Here is a 23,557-nt window from a genome sequence, read left to right on the forward strand (position 1 = left end):
TCCATCTTGATTGCTCATGAGAGAGTCCAATGGCATCGATGGAATATGTATATGTATATTATATATTTTTTATGAACTCATAAAAGTTAGAAATCATATCAGTATATTTGTTTTCTTTGTTGAATAATCATATCAATATTATTTAATACATACATGATACATCCATTAATTAATAAATAATAATAATAAAAATACTAAATATGTGTTCTTTATTTTATATGTGTTATTACAAACAAACAAAAAATGACAAAGTTCACATTAAAAAAAAAAATGACAAAGTTTAGTTATAAATTTTTTTTAAGAATTAGTTTAGTTATAAAATTGGTTGTAGTCTTTATTATAAAAATATATATATATAAAAAAAAAAACCAAATATGTGTTCTTTATTTTATATGCGTTATTACAAACCAAAAAAAAGATAAAGTTTATATGCATTACCACAATTGGATTATATCTTCTTCTTATATCTTTTATACTTGCAAAATTTTTAGAAAATTAAAGATCAATAGTTATGTCATCAATAAATTGTTTAAATTGTAAGTTTTTATAATTTAAAATTATGTATAAAATATAAACTTGTAGATCATAAAATAAATAATATCCTATTAATACAAAATTTGACATGTATATTAAAAGCGTAAAAAATATGCAATTTAATCATTAAATTTTGTTTTTGATAAAAATTCAACTATTAAATTTTGAAAATACATAATAATATTTATTTTATTGATTAAGATTGTAACAATAAGTTATAATTAATTTTATAACTAAATTTTGTTAAAAAAAACTTGAAAAAAAAAAAGACGACAACAACAACAATCAGAATCAGAATCTGAAAACTGCGGTCTAGGTGACTTTTTACATTCCCGCAGCCAAAAAAAAAGGCAGTCTTCTTTTTGCGTTAACGTGACAGAGCGTCACTCCAGTTCCCAAAACCCTACCTCCAAAATACTACTTTGAAACGGAAACCCCAGATTCCTTTTTAAACAAAATTCTCTAATCCCAATAGCCTTTTTAATTTTAATTCCTTTCACTACTTATATAAACCAAAATCCCAAAACCCTAGCGATTGAAATCCACGCTCCTCCCTCCTCCATGGAAGCGCGTCGCGCCTCCAGAACCGTCAGCGACCCCAAGGTCCGCCACGTCGGATTCTTCACCCCTGACCCGAACCCCCAACCAGGTTGGAACCCTCTTGCCTCCGACACTCCCGTCAGCAATTCTCTCTCCCCCGTCATGATTCCGCCGCCGCGTCAACCCGCCGACCGTACCGCCGCCGTCCCTGTCCCCGAGACCGGGGTACGCCGCCAGACCGGTGCGGATCAAGTGCCGGTTGGGAGCTACAACCCGTCCGAGTCTCTGCTCGGTTCGTCGCCCCTGCCTTCGTCTCCGTCGAGCCGGGTCGGGTTGGTTGATGGGGAGTTCTCCGAGGAGTCGAATGGGTGGTTCCGCCGGAGCGAGTCGGGGAAGTACGCTTCGAGTCTTCCCGATACGATGGTGGAGAGGGCGCCGGAGAATTCGGCCTCGGCGGCGCCGGTTTTGGAGTCGAAGAAGTCCGTCGAAGCAACCGGTAATGCTTCAATTTTAGATACAATTGAATTGTGAATGAGTTTGGATTTGTAATAATATGAAGTATTGGTTTTAGTGTATAATTTGTAGTGTTGTAATTGTGGTTGCATTGTTTTTGATTGAGATTTTTAGTTAATTGGAATTGAAACTAGGTAGTATGAATTGAATTTGGTGTATGGGTTTTGGGACATAGAGCTTTTTTTCAAAAGTAATGTTTTTTTTTGTGAGAAATAGTTAATTTGAATCGTTAAGTATTGGTTGTAAGTTGTAACCATTGTAGTAAAGTGATTGTATTCTGTTGGGGTTGGGATTTATTTTATCAATGTGTATTTGAGTTCATAATCATGTGGAGAATGTGAATCGCTTGTTCTTGCATTGTGCTTTGGCATTTTTTTGGCTAATGCTAAAGTTGGTGCAAGAGATGTTTTCGTGTTTGAAGGGGTGGTTTGGGAGAAGAGGCAATGCGGGGATATGGTAAGCAGCTTCATTGTGTCTCATGTGGTGTCTTTGGATAGAGTGGAATGCTAGGTGCTTTGATTGGAATTTGCAATCTATGGCATTTTTTCATGGGATTCTTGTATTTCCTAGATTCCTTGAGTTTACACTAGCTGTGTATTTTTAAAAAATTTACTTCTTGTTTGCTTCTATTTCCGTGTTGTACTTGCAGTATACATCTCGTTTACTTGGGTAGGACCCTTTTTTTTTCCAATAAACTTTTACTTACCAAAAAAAATTCATAATCATGCCTATAGAAGTTTGATTTCTATGTTTCTTTTAGCATGAGTTTGCTAAGTTACTGCTCCATATTAATAGTTTTTTTTTCCTCTTGCTGAAAGTTTACTGATTATATGTGGATCCTGTGTGTTGTATACTTATATTGGACTTCTAGTCTCTCTAATAATTTGTAACAAAATGCAGGCAAGGGTGGAAAAGCTGTTGTGGAAGAGCAAAATGAAGTTCAATCTAGTTCAAAGCCACTGAAAGAAAAAACAACCAAAGCTGAAAGGCGTGCCTTGCAGGAAGCCCAGAGAGCTGCAAAAGCTTCTGGAAAAGGTTCAAGAATTGATCTTATGTATATGTGTTATTCCATGGATGACTATCATCTATTGTTTTCACTATTTACTTGTTTTGTCAACATTTTTTCCCCCACTTAAATAAGTTTTTTACTTTTTACCTATTTCCCTAGGGAGAAAGTGATTAAACATTTTTAGCCAGACCAACTAAATGTTGGTTTGCCCTTTTGATACCAAAGTAGGGCATGATTGTGGGCAGACTTGAATGTTTGTAGACTTTCAAGCTCTTTTTGGAAGCTTAATGTTTTAAGTAGGCAGTTCCTGCTTACTAGAAGGGTTTTTGAGCATTTTATCTCCCCCCCCCCCCCCCCCCCCCCTAAAAAAAAAAAGGAGAGAGCTGCATTGTATCATTAAATGCTATTCCTTTTTTGTGACTTGGGCAAATGGTGTCTGGAATTTTTTTTAATACATTGATGTTTTCAGATATGTTGCTTTTAAGCTTAACTTTTTAAGATTTGACTTGTCAACTCTGCTTAAGGAGCTTCTTTTTTCTTTCTTTTTTTGGGGGGGGCGGCGGTGGGGAATTTCTTAGGAAAGATCTTTCTGATTTTGTTTGGGACATCAACTGTCCAACTTATAAATTTTCATCAGCATTATTCCATTTATTGGTCACACTTTCCATCAGGGTTTATGTTATTGTATTTATGAAGGTTTTAGCAATATGGTGCATATCTAGGCCAGAATATGTAGCAATCTCCTTGGTAGAAGTTTGTAATGGGTTTTAGTAGTGTTAAACCAATAGGTCTTTATTAATATTATAATAAATGGTCCTTTAGTAATTTAAGATTGCATTCTAAATCTTAACCGAGTCCAATAGGTCTTTATTGCTCCTATAAACAACCAGAACTTACTGTTTGCTTTTACTTTGCTCATGCGATATGTATAGCAGAGGGAAACAAATCTGCTGCTGTATCTCTGGGAGCAGCTCCTGTTAAACCTGTGAAGCAACCTTCACAAAAGAAAGATGGCCCTCCAGTTTCAGTTTCAGTTTCAGTTTCAGTTGTATCTTTTGACAAGAAAGGAGGTGATCGTCCACCTGAGAAAGAAAGGAAGAAAGATGTTCCTGCTCCACGCATGCAATTTGATGATAAGAGCCGAGTGCAAAAGGCTAAAAAGCATGCTGTGGTCAAACAAACTGAAGCTAGAAACAGAGTTGAATTGTTTCGGCATTTGCCTCAATATGAACATGGAACTCAGCTTCCTGATTTGGAGTCAAAATTCTTCCAACTTGACCCTGTACATCCTGCTATTTACAAGGTACGTTTTTAGGAACTTGGATATGATCAGTTAGTGTTTTTCTATTTATTTATATATTTTTATTTATATCAGTAAGTTACACATGCACCTAGTAGGTCTTGAACCCAAGATAGCACCCTTTATCCTATAATTTTGGGGGGAGGAAGTGCTAGTTGAGCTATGGCTCATTTGGATGGTTATGATTAATTAATCATTTGATATTTTTCTACCGGTTTTGAAAGATAAAAAAAAGTAATTAAAAAGGATATTATCATAGGACATGGCTTAGCTTTAGTGCTCTAGTGCACTAGAGCCAACACGATGCAATCACGTATTCGTTTTTTGTTACGTGTCGGCATTGTGTTGGCTCTAGTGCACTGGAGCTAAGCCTTACCCTTTATCATATATACATACAATGCAGACATGCACACACTCTTTAAAAAAAAAAAAGGTAACAAACAAATAAATAACAAACATCAACCAAGCCTTAGTCCCAAATATTTTTGGGTTAGCAATGGATCCTCAATAGATAAGTTAAGGGTGGTCACATGTATTCTTTTCCGTCATTCAGGGTTGGCCACATGTTTTTGTTTCTATCATTCTATTCTATCTATAGTTATAATCTTTGTTATTCCCTAAATTGACATGTCATTTTTTAGTGCTTCTATTAACGTTATTTTGGTCTTCCTCTACCCTTTTTTTCCCCTTCTTTCTACTTGAATTAACTCACCCTTTTTAACCGGTGCATCAATTGCTCCTATAAACATGATCAAATCATTTTAAGCGACTTCCCTTCATCTTTTCATCAATAGGGGCCACCCTAATCTTTAAGCGAATTTTCTCATTTTAAATCCCATCTTTCCATGTATTTCTGCTTATCCATCTTCACATTTTCATTTTAGCTATGTTGTTTTATGAATATGTTGCTTCTTATCAGCCCAACATTTTGTGCCATAAAGCATAGCTGGTTGTATAGTGTTCTTATAAAATTTTCCCTTTCAACTTAATAGGTATTCTACATTACACAATACTCCTAATACGCATCTCCATTTCATCCACCCTTCTCTTATTCTATGTTTAAAATCCTCTTCAATATCTTCATCTTTATGAATTATTGATCCAATATATCGAAAGCTCTTTCTCTTTGGTATCTATTGATGATCGAGTCCTGTCAGCCTTCATACTCAATTTTAGTCATGCTTAATCAAAAGCCTTAGATTTTATAGCATTAGTGTCTTGCCAAATTTCTAACTTAGCATTAACTTTACCTCTAGTTTCATCCACTAGAACTATATCATATTAAAAAAAAGAAAAACATGCACCAAAGGACTCTCTCTTAAATCGATTTAGGGAGCTTCATCCACCACTAGTGCAAAGACATGGGCTTAATATTGATCCTTGAAGCAAGCCTATAGTTATAGGAAACTCACTTGTGATGCTTCACTTTTTCTCACACTAATTACAGCTCCATCATCTTAATATACTTTAGAGGAAATCCTTTCTTTTTCAAAACACACCACATAACCTCTCCAGGTTAACAAAAACCATATCATATGAAAATTTTTACGAGCCTCCCTATATTTTTCCATTAGACATCTAAGTAAGAAAATAACTTCCATGGTAGATTTTCCTGGCAGAAAGCCAAATTGGATTTTATCGATGAAGAGAAACTATCGCATGTAATACAACAAGTGTACATAAAGTTGCTTGGAGAATTACACAAAATATGAATCACACTTGAAACGAGAGAGAATTAATACAATCTACAATAAAATGAATAGGACTCAAAACATGAGGCCATTTAAGCAATGATCTAGTGAAAAACGTATTCAGTCACATAACCAAGGCTTCCACACCTTCAAAAGTGCAATGATTCCTCTCTCTTCATGGTGTCTATAACAGGCATTGTGGGGTTAGGTTCCAAACAACATAGGGCTTATGCTAAACCATAATCTCCAACCAGGTAGAAGATTAATATGCTAAACCATAATCTCCAACATAGGGATCTGAATTAAATTTATAAGGTACTGTTATAACAGCTATAAATAGTAATATAACTATAAATAACAGATACAATATGAACTCCAGCTATCCATTTCTATAATAATAAGGGCTTCAAACCTACTAAGGGTGCCAAACCTGCCTTACTAATAATAAGAAAGGTGAAGCTTTTGCATTAGCAAATTGAAAACAGAATATTTTACTTACTTTTATGTAACAAATACCAAGCTTTGTCACCCATGCAGACATGGGAAGACAACATGATGTGGGCAAAGACATGGCAAATTAAAGAACTGGACATAGACAGAAACATGGCACTGTAAATGTCCACAATTGTGGAATTTACCTGTTCATACAACAATTTTCCAACTTGTCTTCCCCCCCTAGTTCTTTATGCCTCTTTTCATTCCTTTTCTTTTGTTGTCCCCAAGTTCTAATCTAAGCCAAACCCTTGATTTCTTCCAAGTTTATCTTGATCAAAAGAAAATAGTTTATTATCTGTTTGGGATGAATCTTTGTCAGGTTGGATTACAGTATTTAGCTGGAGATATATCTGGGGGTAATGCTCGTTGTATTGCAATGCTTCAAGCTTTTAAGGAAGCCATTGAGGACTACTCCACACCACAAGAAAAAACTCTTGCGAGAGATTTAACTGCAAAGATCAGTAGTTATGTATCATTCTTTATTGAATGCAGGCCACTTTCGATCGGCATGGGAAATGCAATTAGGTCTTTAAAGACCCGTATATCAGACTTACCTCTAACTCTTTCTGAATCAGAAGCAAAAGCAGCACTTTGTTCAGATATTGAGCATTTCATTAATGAGAAGATAATACTTGCAGACAAGGTTATAGTTAGACATGCTGTTACAAAGATTAGGGACGGAGATGTTCTTCTCACTTATGGATCGTCATGTGTTGTTGAGATGATTCTGTTATATGCCCATGAGATGGGGAAACAGTTCCGTGTTGTGGTAGTAGACTCTCGTCCAAAGCTTGAAGGCCAAGCATTACTTCGTAGGCTGGTAGCGAAGGGTCTGAGTTGTACATATAGTCATATAAATGCGCTCTCTTATATTATGCATGAAGTCACAAAAGTGTTTCTGGGGGCAGCCTCTGTATTATCCAATGGAACTGTGTATTCAAGGGTTGGGACTGCGGCTGTTGCGATGGTCGCTAATGCTTTCCATGTTCCAGTTTTAATCTGCTGCGAAGCCTATAAATTTCATGAAAGGGTGCAGCTTGATTCTATCTGCTTTAACGAACTAGGTATGCCATCTTATATGAGCTGATGTTTATTTGTTTTTCTCCTTTAATTACATTATATTCACCAAACACACTCCCAAACCCTCTAGAATGGAAGCCTTGTGCCACTGGGTATGATAAAGTCTGAGCATCTTCTCTTGCAGGTGATCCAGATGCTATTGCAAAAGTTTCTGGAAGAACGGATGTGAACTATCTGAATAATTGGGCTAATAAGGAAAATCTGCAACTGTTGAATTTAATGTAAGCATATCACAAAAAGAAAAATAAGTTAAAATTTTTTTTTTTCCTGAATTATTCAAATTTCACTTACCTTGCTGGGACTCTGTAACAGGTATGATGCTACTCCATCAGATTATATCTCCATGATTGTCACTGATTATGGCATGGTAAGTCATGTTGTAATATAAATAACTGAATTTTAGTCTCTACCATTTATTTATAAGCATGCCAAGGATTAGTACCTGTTCTTCACCGTTCAAGGACACCAATACGCAATCTGTGTATGGCATAAATTACTTGAAATACATGCTGAATCTTTAGTGGTAGAATTACACTTTTCATCTTGAAGCTTGAGATTTTTCTAATTTGTAGTATTAATTATTCTCTTATTCTTATTATTGTAGATCCCACCCACAAGTGTACCTGTCATTGTTCGTGAGTATCGGAGAGATCACGTGTTTATCTAGATAAAGTCTGCATGGGCTACACTATTTTCTGGATAAAGGCTCATCATTTTTCTGCGAATGTCCATGGGAATGAAATTTGAAATTTTTTTATTTCAACACTTAGGAATATCTCTTACCATTTTTCATCTGGAAATGGTAATGTTGTGTCATATGTCTCAATGGTATTTGAGTTTTTTTGGGAAAACATAACCAAGTGAAGAGTGCATAATTTCGCCTCTCCTAAACATTCTACATTTATTGTAATCCAAATATTTTCTTGTATATGATTGCTTGGCTTGCAAGTTCTCATAAATGGTGGTAATGAATTGCTAGCAATTTTTTTTTCCAGAAATACATGTTGATTTGTTTGCCAAAAAAAATCTCTTGGTTTAATTCATTAGTTGAAGATCTGTCCCCCAGAAGAGCTTTGGAGGCTTTGAATAGATTGCTGTCCTTTAACATTGTGACACTCAGTCGACATTTCTAAGCTATTATTTTAGAGAGATGCTACGTCTACAATATTTTTACAACAAATCACAGATGGTTAGTTGTTATTGGTTCAAATTTCAAACTAACGCTAAGATTACTTTTTTGCTCCAACAATAACGACTAGTAATAACTTGCCACTTAGAATTTGTTGTAAAAAAGTTGTAGACATATCATTTTTCATTATTTTATCATTGAGCGAAAGAAAACTATAATTTAATCTGTTTGGCAAGTCGCCAAAAGTTCTTCATGAATGCACGAAGCTACCACTTTTATGATGCTTATTAGGAGAGTTTTTTTTTTTTTTTTTTTGGGATAAATTGCAATGTTCATAGAAATAAAACAAAGTACAACTAAGACAATCTACCTACAGGTGGAGGCGAGAGCTCCTGGTAGATTGTATTTATTGAAGCAAAAAGATTTTTTGTTGTCAAGGGAAAACTTTACAACTGCATGAGCAGCCATATTACAATCCCTTTTAACCCATCTAAACAAACAACCTAAGAAACTAGACTTAAGCTTAAAATACTGCTAATAATGTTAATAATAGACCAGACAAGGATAACATTCTCTGAGGAAAGAGGATCAAAACAGTTTTTGGCATCTCCCTCGATGATGATGTGGTTCCAATCTTCTTCATTTGCGAGTTGGGCAGCCCAGAGAATGGCAGAGGCTTGGCTACAATTGGAGAGCTGAAGGTTTGGATTTTGGACCAGATTTTGATGATGTCCCCCACACTGTCTCTAGCCACTACAGCTAAAGCAGAAGATGAATTAGAGAGTGTTGCATCAACATTCAACTTGATCCAACGATTGGGTGGAGCTTAATTCCCTTTTGGCTGGGGGAGGGGCTGAGTTGGGAGAGGCATCTTCCTTTGTGAACAAAGCTGAATATTCATTCAACTAATGTCTTACCCGCTTAAAGGATTCTTCTATGTTGATTTCTGCACATTGGTTCAGCACTTGGTTCCTTTGGTACCAAATCTCATTAGTTACGATGGCCATATTAAGTGGAATAAGCCACTGATCTTCTGCTGGGCAATAGGCCTTTGGGGGGGTTAGGATGATTTTAATGATGTCCTCGCAATTCATGATTTGATGCTCTTCTGATTTGAAGCTCCAACAACTTGAGTACCATATTGCTCGTGCTACTGGGCATTTGAAGAATATATGTTGACTTGTTTCATTTTCTTGTCTACACAACTCAAATGGGATCAGATGAAACACTTCTTCTGCTCAGGTTATCCTTTGTAGGAAGAGAATTGGAGCCGATTCTCCAAAGTAACATCTTCACCCTCTCTGGAGCTCTAAGGTTCCACAGCTTGGACCAATGAATTTCTGTGCCGTTAGGAGTTTGGTCAGTGGTGACTCGGTACGCAGATCTTACTAAAAACTTTCCTTTGGGATCAAGTGTCCATATGAGCTTATCCGGTATAGCCCTTGTTGGTAAATGAATAAATAGAATTGCTTGGGCAGATTCTAGTTCAAAGATTTCGTGGACGAACTCAGACTTCCACTTGTGTGAATTCTGATTGATTAGCTTGGAAACCATTAGAGGGGATGAGATGGGGTGCTTTGATATAGGCCTTGGGATGAAGCCTTGCAACCATGGTACCCACGGGTCTTACCAGATGTTGACTGACACTCCCATCTCCTATAAGATAGCAAGCACCCTTAATTAGTAAGCATCCTTACCCCTATTCTTCTTCTTCTTCTTCTTCTTCTCTCTCTCTCTCTCTCTCTCTTTGCCTTTATTTTTTTGGAAGAGGTTGATTTCTAGCCTTGAACCTACCACTTGTTTTTGGTGGAAGGCACTTGCTATCGTTTTGAGGCCTGACCTCTAAGAGGTTAAAAACCTTGCACATCTATTCTCCATTTTAGAGTGTGCTTTGTCTGTTTCATGAGTTAAAAGTCCTCTGGCAGAACCTTGTGATTTGTACTGTAAAAACTTCTCAAACTTTAAGGACTTATGCTCAATAAGGGGGTAGTATATAAAACGAGGAATTAACAGTTTTGTATGGACCAAGTTTGAGATAAAACAAATCAATGCGACTATAGGTTAGAAATTTGTCAACAACCGGAACTATCTGGACATGACTTGATCTGCCACTCCATTGATTGCTCCAGGCCCTAGTATCCATTGGAATGGCCAAGAATTTGACCATCAAACAAGAAAAAATTATCTATAAAGTTCTTCAATTCATTACATGGTGATTGATAAAACCTTTTGTATATTTTTAGTCACATGATCTATTTAGTGAGTCATGTAACTTGTTTATTTATTTATTTATTTTTTTAGTTTTTTTTTTTTTTTTTATAAATCAAGTCATGTACGTATTTAAATAAAATGAATCATCATGTAATTAGTTGGAAGAAATTCTTTCAAATGATTTAGGAGGAAAACCTAGTCTGTCAAAGAAAGTGACCTTCATATGAAGACGATTTGACCAAAAAAGATATTTTAAAGTTAATTTTCATTACTCATTGCCAAATTCTTAGCTAAAATTTCAAGTTTATTTCCTCAAGCTAAGACTTAATATGGAGAATTTTTTTGTGGCAATTTCGACACTCTAGATGTGTCGTTTTTAAACATTCATTTATCTCCCATTACACCCAGGTGCGAGTGGAAATAAGATTTCTAATATTTTTTTTATATAAGAAGAAAACCTCCCGGGTTTATTTGGAAAATATTGTTGCCTTCCAAGTTAATTTGGATTTTTCTCAAAGAAATCCCACGTCCCAACCAGACTGGTCTTTACATAAGTTTTCTTTTCTTTTAAAAACAATCAAATCAAGTTTTGAGGACATCTTTATTTTATAATGAGAGGAGTATTGAAGCATATAATTTTTTTGTTTATCATTATTACTATAAGCATGACACAATCACATAATTTTTACCATAACTTGCTAAAGTGGTTGATTGTGAGTTGTTAAGTGTTTTCATTTTGCCCATTCACTATTACCATTACAATAAGTATAGGGACATAACTTTTACTAAGGATCTGTTTGAAATCTACTTATTTTGCTGAAATTGAAAACTTTTTACTGAAAGTACTATAGATAAAAGTAAATATCAATTGAAATAGTACAGTAGGACCCATGAATAGTATTAAAAAGTGTTGAATAGTAAAATAAGTTGGCAAAAAATAAGCTAGCCAAACAAACACTAAAACTTGTTGAAATGATTGATTGTAAATTTATAAGTATTGGAAAAAAAAAAAAAAGTGGTAGATCTATTAACCCTATGTTTAGATAATGGAATATTTCAACCACCTCACCTCTCTTTCCATCTTCCTTTATTTCAAACATACCCTAAAATTAATTAATTATCCACCACTTACAGTTGACCATTTTAGTAAGTTGTGACAAAAATTGTACTCCTAGACTTATTGTTAACGTTAGGAACAGTGTAAAAAAGTATATAAAAATGAAGTCTAGTTTGAGAAGAATTATTATAATAGATAGATAGAAATATACTCGATGCATTCTTCCAAAATGAAATCCACTTCTTGTAAAACTATTGAACTTTGTTACTCTCTCTTTTAGACTTCATTATCTTCAAGTACTTGCTGACTTCTTTCGTCCTGAATGTTATCATTTGTCTTTGATTTGTTTTGTTCTCCTATGTGGCTTTTTGAACATTTTGAATTTTCTAACAGTGAATGTACAATTTACTTTGCATTTTGGAATTTGGAATTTGTTGGATTCCTTTGTTTTCTTGTCACTCGGTATTTTTCCTATGCTTTTGTTTCCTTTTGCAAGTTATCTCGATTGGATTCTAAAACAGATTTTTTCATCATCTTATAAAAAACTAGCCTCATCGCACGCATGAACCACTCGGTATTTTTCCTATGCTTTTGTTTCCTTTTGCAAGTTATCTCGATTGGATTCTAAAACAGATTTTTTCATCATCTTATAAAAAACTAGCCTCATCACACGCACTTCATGCGTGCAATGAGACCTTTTTTTATTATTTTTTTATAGTGTCATAATTTTTCATTCATTCCAATTTGAGGTTTACACGTTTTCTCATTAATATTATGCATAAAAATAAAAATAAAAAAGAGAAACGTTTAAGTCTTGATCAGGGAAAAAAAAAAAAAACGTTGGGCTTAGTAGTCCTATTTTGTATCCCAAAAAAAAAAAAAAAAACTGTATTTTATTTTATATATATCATTTTTATTTTGAGAATCTAATTTATAAGTGGATAAAGCAATTTGAAAATCAATAGGAGAGTAGCCCTATTTTTTAGGTAATGTTTTAATAGGAGTCAGAGTCGTATTTTTACCGGATTATTCTTTAATTTTGTCTATACTTAAACATAAGGGTATAGGAGCATTTTTGAACAAAAAATGAAAATTCCAAACAGGAAAGACCCTTAAATAGTAATATAAAAAACTGTGAATGATTTGAAAATGTAACTTCTATTTGGACTTCCGTTTTATTATCATTGTCAAATAATTATGATATTCTCTTTTTGAACCTGCTTTGGATAAACTTCCCTCTGCTTCATTCTCAAATAAAAAAAAATAAAAAAAAGACTTCCCTCTGATTAAAATTTTACAAGTAGGAACTTTGATTATGAGATATCTTATTTTAGCAATCTTGGATTTTGGAAATACACATAAGGCAAATATAAGAAAAGTATATATGATAAAAGTCTATCGCGTATGAACACTAGCATTGACACATTTTTCTTTTTTGCTGGTGCAAAAAGACTTGATAAGATTCAATCCACATTATTAGAGTATCTACACAGGACATCTTTCCTCCATCTCCTTAGCAAAAAAAAAAAAAAAAAAAAAAAAAAAAAAATGAAGACATCTTCCCCCTCCCAATTTCAACTTGTGAAAAAGTACCATTGATTCTCTATTTTCTTCCCTGTGAATAAGTATTGTCTACCTTGTATTTTCTTCTTTATTTCTCCATTGTCACTCTTTCCTCTTCTACTAACTATAACAATAATAACAAAACCTTAGTTCCAAATTTTCAAGGTCTAGTATGGATCCTCGACATATTAGTTAGGGTCAGTCATAAATATTCATTTTCTCCATTCTACTCTGTCTAAAGTCATATTCTTTGTTACTTTCTTAATTGACAATCTTTTTTATTACTTCTACAGTTCTACTAATGTAATTTTTGGTCTTCTTATCTTTGTCTGTTCACCATACAGATTAGTTAGGGCCTTCTACCAACTACCAAGTAGAGCCTTTCAAATACATATATTTTCTTGCTTTTGTTGTAGTTTGAAAACGTACAGATTCACTGAGCATCCGGGTTAAAATGACAGCCACAACATAAAGATTTGCTAAGCTGCTTCATAACATTACTGGTATGTTCAAATAATCAGATACACTTATTCGTCTGTTTCCTTCTCTTGTTAGCATTTTTCAGTTCAACTGTACAACAAATGATGTCCACCTAATACATACAACCAAAAAAAAAAAAAAAAAAAAGGTGAATTGCACACCCGTTTCCCTTTTCTAAGTGGGAAAGGTAATATACAAGTCGTCATCTCAAGATATGACTAAGAAATCTGTTGAAATAAATAGTCAATATCAATAGGCAACGCTATGTCTCTGTCATCATTTTTGTTTCTTGTCAGAACCAGCAGTACTATTATCTGCTGCAGCGGAAGTTGCCAATTCCATCAACCTCTCATAGTCTATCTCAGTCGACCTGAACTTTAACTTGATCCCACCCTGAGTCCATGACCTGATACAAAGGAGAGCTTGTGTGCTATCATGTGGCATACACAATCTTTGCTTATCTATCTCATCAGCTTTGCTGCAAAACAATTCTTCAGGTGCTACTGAAGTCGCCTGCACAGCCAAGAAATCTCGAGCCATCACAGAAAGTCGGGGGTAACGTGTACTATTGACCTTCCACCACTCCAGAACATCTGTTGGTATTGGAGCTGGAGGCTCAGACAGATACTGAGTGAGTTCATCAGTGGCAGTGCTCAAGCTTGCTCTTCGTTTCTTCCGAGCAATTTCCTCTGCAAAAGAGACGCTCCCTCCATCTTCAATCTCTTGAGCACTGTATCCACTAGTCATGGATGGAAAATGGCTGGTAGAGTAATATCTCATGAAATGCGTTCTTGCTTCCTCGAGATAGTTTTCTGAGCTGAGACTCTCAGAAATTAGCTCTCCTTTGATTCGAGGATCAAGAATTGCCGTCATGTATGTGAATATGTTGCAAACCTGGTTATTGTAAGTTCTAGCCTTTATGGCCATGTCTTCGGCCGCATTCTTTAGCCAGTCTGGGCTGAGACGGGAGTCTCTGCAGACAGCAATCGTCTCAGAGATGTGATCCATAAAGAAGAGAACCAGTCCAATTGTGGGAACCTTGCTTGTGCATATGTTAGTTGTGGTTTTGTAAAACGGTTCTAAATATTGATGCACGATATTGACTGCATTCTTCTCTGTGGAGTTCAGCAGCATCCTATTGCCTAGTTTATCCTCATTCTTCCTGATAACAGCATCTATAGACTTACTAGCCTGTGTCATGTAAAATTCTACTCCATCAATAGCCACTACATCAATGCATAAGTGACACACACAAACACAATAGAGGCTACAGGCTATTTTATGCAATTATCATCAATAGTAACTATGTCAAAAATTACACATCCAATGACACCTATAAGATAGAACTACAACCACTAGCATGTAAGGCATACTTCAACAGCTGAGGTACTTTTTTTTAGTATACAAATACCATTTATCAGGCATATTGGAGATGCAGGGTATCAAATCCTGTACCTCTTGCATGCATAGCAAGTGCTCTAGTGCTCTAACATTTGAGCTACATCCCCAACAGCTGAGGTACTAAAGTACACTGTCTATATTTTTCAGCAACCATTCAGAGAATTGGAGAGCTGTCTTGTTAGTGATTATATCAGGAAATTATATTACGTAATTAAATTTGGTAGTAATAGCATCATTAGACAAATAAATTAATATATAAAGAGGGGAATTTTACCCTTGTCATGCATCTGTATGTTTCAAAAGCAGTGAGTGTTCACTTATACAATATATGCAAAAATTGTTTATCCATTAGCTTCAAGGCAGTGGTTAAAGTACTTTTTTTTTAAAAAAAAATTGATAAATAATACTTTTACTGATAAAGATAGATATTTTATGAACAAATCATGCATACACGAAACTTTTCTAGAGAGAGAAAAGAATTCTAGTATACAAGTGAATGCACATAACTAACCCCCATGCAACAAGACCACTCAAACAAAGATCTTATAGACAAAGATTTCAGCTCATTATTTGAAACCTCTGCACCATTAAAAGTGCAATTATTCCTCCCCCTTCAAAGTATCCACATCAGACATTAGAGGGCCATATTCCACACCAAATAGCTGCCACATTTTCCAAACCAATTCCACCATCCAAAGAAGAGCTACATAACAGCCTTACACATCACTCAATGTGCCCCAAACATAGAAATAAGTACAGACCACAGCTCCTGAGCCACATCCAAATGCTCCATATTCTCACCTTTACATGTAATACATGCAATATCAATCCACCAATATAATCTCCTCTCTTCATAAGATTGGCACATGTCAAAATTTTACCCCACATAATTGTCCATACAAAAAATGGAATCATTGTAGGAGCTATACTACACAACTCTTTAACGTGAAACGTCTTAAAACCTCATAATAAGAACAACATCAAGTTGACTATTACTGATCAACCTCCAGCTTAAATGGTCAATACCCTCTCCTCTTGGGATATTAGCATACAAAGTATCAACAATAATTCCACATATTGAAACAACTTTTAGGAGATATATAATCTACTGTATTGATCTTGGTACTACACCATGCATGAAATTTAAAAAACCTCAAGGAGCTCCAATTCCCAGTCATTGATAGCTCATACAAAAGCAAATATTCCAAGATCATATCCCTGCTTCATATAGCCTGTAAATCTCTCCCAACCTGAACGGATGCTTCTGAAGACTACAACTATATGTTCTTCTTACAACCCTAGTTGTCCATTAACCCTAATCTTATCCATTATTTGGTCCGACAACCCATCTCCATTAATGATTTCCTTCCACCGGATATCTTCATAACCGTTTACCCAACAAAGCTTCATTAAATGCGCCCAATATGGTCACCCAAACCCAATATATTATTGAACAAACAGTATTACACTCTGCCAGATGTAATTCGAATTCATCCTCCAATCCTTCCAACAAAAAATTCCACTGCGACCTTTTCAATTTATTAGACACATATGTAGGAATAGTAAATAATGTTTTCATAACACAGCAACTGGTTGTTCTCCCAATAGAACTACTTAACACCAAAAAAAAAAAAAAAAAAAAATCCCAAATCCAAATAGAACTATTTAAAGCATCCTCAACAGGATCATTACTTGGCTCCATGGCTATCTAACCCCCAACAACTATCTAAACAGTAACTCATCACACTAGGCAAGACACTAGCTGAACAACTTCTCTTTCTTTTTTTAATAATCCAACATCTCTGATCTCTCTCTCTCTCTCTCTCTCTCACACACAAATACACACACATGGTCATCCAACAACTCAAAATACAGCAAAATTCCAACAACCACAAAGTGGTCAAACAATAACTGGGAGGCACACATGGTGGCCTAAACAACACCCATGCAACAATCCCCCCACCCAAAAGCTCTCCCACACCTCTCAGATCTTCCCAAACCAGCAACCCAGATGCTCTCCACCATCACTCACAGAACCCAATCACTCAAACCACCCTCACTAGATTAAAACTCCCATCAGGCTGCCTTCCAGAAATGGAAAAAGAATAAAAGAAATCACTCAAAAGCCAAGAAAAACCCACATATATTGTGTGCTCCCCAAGAGTGAGAGATGAGAGAGGGGTTTGTGAGGTGAAGGGAGGAGAAAGAGATGAAAAGGGGGAGGGGACAGCTGAAATGAGAAAAGGAATAATATAATAGTAAAGGTGAAGATTTAAATGGAGTAGAGAAAGAACAAAGATTTTGTTGGACAGGGTATTTGAAAAGGTGGAAAGCTAAAATAGAAAGGTGCTTTTTAGCTAAAATTTTGGCTAGTTCATTGAGGATGCTTTTAATAGCCTGATTTCAGACTTTTGGCTAGTTTCTTCCAAGACTCCAAGTTGTGCTGACAAAGCTTCATTCCTTAAATCAAAACATTCTTCTAAAAGGTTAATAATTTCTTCACTTTTTCTCTAAGAAGGAAATAAAAAAAAATAAAAATCAATCGTATCTGGATTTTTTTTCTCACATTTAATTGTAATTTATAATTAATTCAATTAAAAACATAACTATTTGGCTAAAAGTTCAAATAGACTTTTCATTTGTGAATTTCTCTATCATAAAGTGGGAGAGTTAGACAAGACAAGCAAGTACCTTGCGCACAATATCTAGCATCTGGTAATTGCCACTCCACCTTGCTGAAGCATCTAGTGGAAATTTCCAACTACCTTCTTGATAGGCTGTAGTTAATTGAATAAAATCTTCAGTCATCTCTCCGGATGCATTTAACTCAAGTAAAAACTCCCGGATCTTAGAGATTACTGGTTTTGTGGTTCTCAATCCGTCATCTATGATCAAGTTCAAAGTACGAGCAGCACAGGGAATGTAACAAAAGGGACCCACTTTCTGACCATCAAGGTCCTCTTTCAAAGTGTGGCAGGCATGCACAGCAGTTTGACTGTTATCGTGGGTGCAGGAGAGGACTCTATTCTCAATATTGTACATCTTAAGAACCTTCACCAGGGAGTGATAAATCTCGGCACCCCCACAAGGTTGAGGTATGTGACAGATATCAAGCAGCACTTTTTGGAAAGACCAGTTCTCATCAATCCACTGACATGTGACACTCATATAATAAATCTGTTCGTAGGAAGTCCAGAAGTCAAGTGCAATGGAGACCTTAGAGGAAACCTGGTCCAAAGATGCTCTTACATCTTCCTGCATGCTTCTGAAAACTTCACGAAATACTGCTTTATACCTCTCACCTGGCCAGATTTGTATTGATGGGTTCAGAAACTTATAAGAATTTACTAACCACTTTTCTTCCAAGGTTGAAGGAGGGAGAGAAGCTACAATGAGCCACTTAATGAGCAACCAATTTAGATGATCATAATCCACATTGGACACTTTTGCTTGAGGTTGAGATTTCTTGATTACAGTGGTGGTGGGCTGTGGTGCTGAATTGCTGACAGCATCCCCTGACTTGTCATATCCTGGATGCCGATTACCCAGGTGCCTTCCCAAATTTCCTTCACCAATAAAGGAAAAATTAATGAGATAGATACAAAATTTGACTACAACATGATAGGCTCAAATCCGGAGACAGATATAAGAAATATAAATTGGATAACACCCCTTTTGGTTTTGGTGAAGGTGGGGAGGGGGTTTGCTTTTGGCAGGCTTGCTTATATAAAGTTCGGGGAAGGGGGAATTTCCATTTCCCATTATTAAATACTTCTTTATAAGCTCATGACTGGTCAAAGTTAATTAGCTTAGAGATAAACAAACAAGAAAGAGGAAGATGCAAGTCCGGTTAACAAGTTGAGAGTGAGTGCAACTAATAGCCACTCATACAAGAAGAGCTGAGCTTCTTACGAAGCACATTGTAATAGTTTCGTAGATTGCTTATAAAAATATTTGGATTTTGTTCATTGTAACCCTTGAATCTCTTAGACAAATTGCAAGGGATAAGAGAGAAAAGGTATCAAAATAACATTAATATTATCAAGAACAAAAACAACAAGAAAGCAGGTGCACAAAAAATTACCAGTGGCAGTCGCAATAGAATAGCTCTGTCCACAAAATTTGCACCTCCGACTTTTTCCATCAGGAGCTGTCTCAAAAAACTTGAGATAAACTGATGTCATTGTCTTCTTTCTTGGTTTAGCTGTAGTAACAGCATTTGCATTTCCCTTTTCTGAAGAACTCAATCCAATATCTATTGGATCAATGTTTGGAAGCAGTGCCATATCCATCACAGATTTGGGTTCCATATCTACATCAAGAACCAACAAATAAAAACAATCATAGATTCATAGGTTATTCATTATTGGAAGTCCAAAGTTCAAAAGCCCAATATCCACATTACAAACAAAATAAATGGCAAATCTACTGCTCAATAAGGATTAGAATTTCATTTGCAGTAAATGATCATTAAAAAAAAAAAAAAAAGGGGGAATCTTCTCCTATCAGAATGTCTGGAGATCAGTAGAACCATAAAAGAAACACCACTTCAAACAAACTGACACATATACATGTTAGGAACTAAGAAGCTCAAAAAGCCAGCAATAATCATAGACTTGTTCATATACATTTCTGATCAAGAATGAGATATGCTTTAACTACAGACCAAGTGTGGTAATAAGATATTTTCCCTTGTCAAAGAAAACAGCCTAATCTGAATGTTTGCTCCCCACAACTTCCTCTATGCAAGTCTTATGAAGAATTGGAGTTTTTTTTTTTCTTTGAACAAAAGAAGCCTACCTTCATCTACCCTAATCCTCATATATCAATCACAAATTGTTTCATAAGAAACAAATATCTTTTACTAAACCTGTAGAAAGAAACATTCCTACGAAACCCTACTACACATTTCCAACTCCTAAATGTACACTGCATAAATCCTTTTATTTTGGTATAAATAAATACTTTTACTCCTCAAGCTTAACAATGGAAATTGAAAAGGAAAGCCTTGAATTTTTGTTAAATTGCTTATTCATTACCAAATGAAAGAAGTACATGAACCTTGGTTTTGGATGAAAAATCTTTAGCAGAAACTAAACATTATCCTATATGAAGGCACATTAACCAATCCATTCATTCCTTGCTTTTTTAATAGTAAAGGTAAAGGAAAACATCCATGTTAAGATCAGTGTAGTCACAGGAGAAAGGTGACCTTAAGACACCAAGTCCTTGTATCGCCTAAGGCATGAGGCAATAAAAAGGCACTAGCCCAAGTGAAGGCAGGCTCCATACTCTAACTATAGTTATTATACATATAATAAAATCAAATTATATGTATATAATGATTATTAAGCATGGATTGAATTTTTCAAACTGGTAGAAGGCTTTACTAATTAATCTAAGAACAGACACAACAATCTCATACAAAAGTTTTCAAAATACAAAAAGAGAAAAACTATTAAAGCCAAAGATTGATATGATTGAAATTAAAATCTATCAAAAAAAAAATTTCCTAAATTGATGCAAAAACAAAGAGAGGTGAGAGTGAAGAAAGTATGAGAAAGAGACCCACTAATGTGAATTTAGTATATATCCATCTAGTTTTGCCAAATTACAAAATTGCCCTTTCTTTTCTAAATTTCATTGAGGCTCTCACGTGAGCGCCTTAAAGCCTGTTTAAGGAACTTGCCTAGGCTCTAAAGGCGAGAGAACCTCACTAAAGGCGCCTCGCTTCAAGGCTTTAAAGGCGCCTTAGTGGTGCCTTGCCTTGCCAGGCTTGCCTTTGACTAAATTGATTAAAATGTAAGAATTTTGATCCATATCAGCCTCTACCTTGCTTTAAGTATCTCAATATGTATGGCAAGTATTTCTTATATTGTCATACATGAAATTAGCTTCTATGTAGTATAAATTACACATAAATATTATGCAAGACAACGTTGTCTGCATTGCTAGCATCTAATCTTCATTGTCAACAAACAATGGTAGTATAAAGAACAAAGGCAAATTCATCACACAACCTTAACCTGCGAATCCATATAATTTGTTCATGAAATAGCAAAATCATTAGCAGGATATATTAATTCCAGTACCTTTGAAAGATTTAAATGCATTTGTTACAGACCAGTCCATTTGATTCCCTGCCTTCCCACTCACTGTTCCTGTCTAGAAGTCCAACACTAATTGTGAGAAAAAAAAAATCAAAATCAAATCTTCAATCTTCAGGAAAAAAAGGTTAAAGATCAAATCTTTAGAACTGTGATTGTAAATATTCCTCAAAACATGAATCCCTATATATATATATATATATATATTACAAAAATTAATTGATCATGCTCCCCACAAAATCAAAATTACAAAAATGAATTGATTATGCTCCCCACAAAATCAAATTGTATAACAAATCTTGGGAACTTGATTACAATTGTGTAATTTACAAAATGAAAGACAAAAGAAAGGGAAAAAAACAAAGGCATGTGACATAAATAAAACTATAGAACGTTATTTATATTTATCCAATTTCCATACACATATTTAAGTGACTGAAGCCATTAGAAACTGAAAATAGCGAGCTTCACAATCAGAGTTAGTAGGAACTATCAAGAACTAAGAAATGCTCAAATAATCTAAGCAATCACTTAGCTCAAACAAACTATGATATATATTATTATCATGGAAGCAAAAAAAAAAAAAAAAAAAAAAAAAAGAAAAGCAGCCGCTTATAGGCTCTTACCCCAAAATTCATTCGAATTGGAAACCCCACCAAAGGTCTTCCTCAATTCAAGTCCTCACTGCTAATAAACACAATCTGAAAAGAAAAAATATATATATCAAAGTTTAGAAATTAAAAAAAAAAAAAAAAAAAAAAAAAAAAATCCGGTGACCGAGGGTCACTGACCGTGAAGTGGTGAAGTGAGGTGTGTGGTGGAGTTGGGTGGTAGGAGACTGAGCATAACAAAGTGGGCAAAGAAAACTGAGAAAGAAAGAAAGAGAGAGAAGAAATGGAGGGAGATGAGAGCTGGGAAAAGAAGGATCAGCGGCGCTAGTAGATCAAAGCCGGATCTAATTATCTTAGCCGAGAGAGAGAGAGAAATTTTTGAGAGAGAGAGAGAAAAGTAGATCAGCTTTGAGTCTTTTGACTGTGCAGAGCCTCTCAGCCTCTCACAGACTCAGCCGCGACAAAAAGACCCAACAAGCTTCAGATCTGTTTTTTGTTTCCCTTTTTTCTTGTTTTGTTTTTCTCAGACGGCTCACTCATCATGACTCAACCAAACGCACGCTTCTTGGTTTAGTCTTAACGCCACCGTTTTTTAATCAACTCATGACTCAGGACTTATGACTTATGACTTAGACTTGAGTGAGTGTTGGACAAAGGAACCGAGCCAGCTATGGTTTTTTTTTAATATGGTTGTGTTTTTTGTTGAGCCCCAGGCCCAGCTAGCTTTGGTTCTGTTGGCTCTAAAATCCATCAGCCTCGCTCCATGTCTCGACCCAATTTCAAATTAAACGTTCATTTCCCGATTTACTCACTATTTTACTCTTTTTTTTTTCCTTTTCACTAAATATTCTTCATTTACTATTTACTGCAACCCCTCTCCCATTATTATTATTATTTTTTTTTTTTACTTTTCCCTTCTAATAAAAGTGGCCATTTTTTTTTTCGAAATGCATCTATAATAGACTACTATTTAAGGGGTTTCCTTTATTTAGACAGGATTTTTTTTTGTTCCAAAATACCCTTACAGCCTATGTTTAAGTAGGAGCAAAACTTAGTAAAAATGCTTCTTTAATTTCCACGTAAAACACTATCTACAAAATAGAACTACACTCCTAATATACTTATGTTGGTTTTCGAACTCAAATTGCTTCTTTTTCAATTCTTCAATTCTCTTAATTCTGTGTTAATCTTCTTTCACCATTATCATCATTTTTTTCTATTTGCTTTGCTCAAATTTGCTCCCACTCAATGGTATGTGTATGTCAATGTACTTTGGTCTTTTCTATTTTGGTTTTCTAGTTCATGAACAACTTCTTATATTCTAGAAAAAAAAAAAATCAAATATTTGTGTAATATAGCCCTTATATTTCGACCTCGCCTTTAAGGTCCGTTTGGTTGGAGGAGTGGAAAAGTGGGAGGATAGAAAAGATTTGGTTTTTCTTTATGTGTGTTTGGTTGGAGAGGTGGAAAAGTAGGAGGATGGAAAAAATTTTTGTTTGATTGGAGAGAAAAAGGGGAGGATGGGAAATGTAATTTATATAAATTGACTATTATGTCCTTGTTATATAATATATAATAAATAGATATATTTACACCCATTAAATAATATAAAAATTAACACATACATATACATTTATATTACTTTTCTTTATTATTATATATAATTTAAAATTTATGGGCAACAAAAGAAAACTAATGAGGACAAGGTAGATAAACGAATGATGACAAAAAAAAATTTTGAATGTCATACTAAACAAAAAAATCAACAAGAAACAATAGATTAATGAGGAATATAATGAGGACAAGAAACAATAAAATGAGGAATATAACAAGGAC

General features: G+C 35.0%; 2 protein-coding genes across 4 annotated transcripts; one reads left to right on the forward strand and one right to left on the reverse strand.

Moving 5' to 3' along the window:
• Positions 1–821: 821 nt before the first annotated feature.
• On the forward strand, positions 822–8,121 carry LOC126704460 (probable translation initiation factor eIF-2B subunit delta). 2 transcript variants are annotated; one of them, XM_050403497.1, is made up of 7 exons: positions 822–1,570; positions 2,488–2,622; positions 3,529–3,899; positions 6,402–7,146; positions 7,287–7,383; positions 7,475–7,529; positions 7,767–8,121. In XM_050403497.1, exons 1-7 carry the CDS (start codon positions 1,096–1,098, stop codon positions 7,827–7,829), a joined length of 1,941 nt encoding a protein of 646 aa, XP_050259454.1. In that variant the 5' UTR covers positions 822–1,095; the 3' UTR covers positions 7,830–8,121. The 2 variants fall into 2 exon arrangements, with proteins under 2 accessions (XP_050259454.1, XP_050259455.1); XM_050403498.1 differs by having other exon boundaries at positions 823–1,570; positions 3,532–3,899.
• Positions 8,122–13,597: 5,476 nt separating this feature from the next.
• Positions 13,598–22,285, reverse strand: LOC126701601 (putative AC transposase). 2 transcript variants are annotated; one of them, XM_050399813.1, is made up of 6 exons: positions 21,902–22,285; positions 21,737–21,811; positions 21,096–21,168; positions 19,088–19,315; positions 17,695–18,569; positions 13,598–14,793 (listed from the first exon to the last, which is right to left on the reverse strand). In XM_050399813.1, the coding sequence occupies exons 2-6, from the start codon at positions 21,746–21,748 to the stop codon at positions 13,879–13,881; spliced, it is 2,103 nt and encodes a 700-aa protein (XP_050255770.1). In that variant the 5' UTR covers positions 21,749–21,811; positions 21,902–22,285; the 3' UTR covers positions 13,598–13,878. The 2 variants fall into 2 exon arrangements, with proteins under 2 accessions (XP_050255770.1, XP_050255772.1); XM_050399815.1 differs by having other exon boundaries at positions 21,096–21,182.
• Positions 22,286–23,557: the final 1,272 nt, after the last annotated feature.

The sequence above is a fragment of the Quercus robur genome, chromosome 10 (genome assembly GCF_932294415.1).
Source record: "Quercus robur chromosome 10, dhQueRobu3.1, whole genome shotgun sequence".
Classification (NCBI taxonomy): Eukaryota; Viridiplantae; Streptophyta; class Magnoliopsida; order Fagales; family Fagaceae; genus Quercus; species Quercus robur.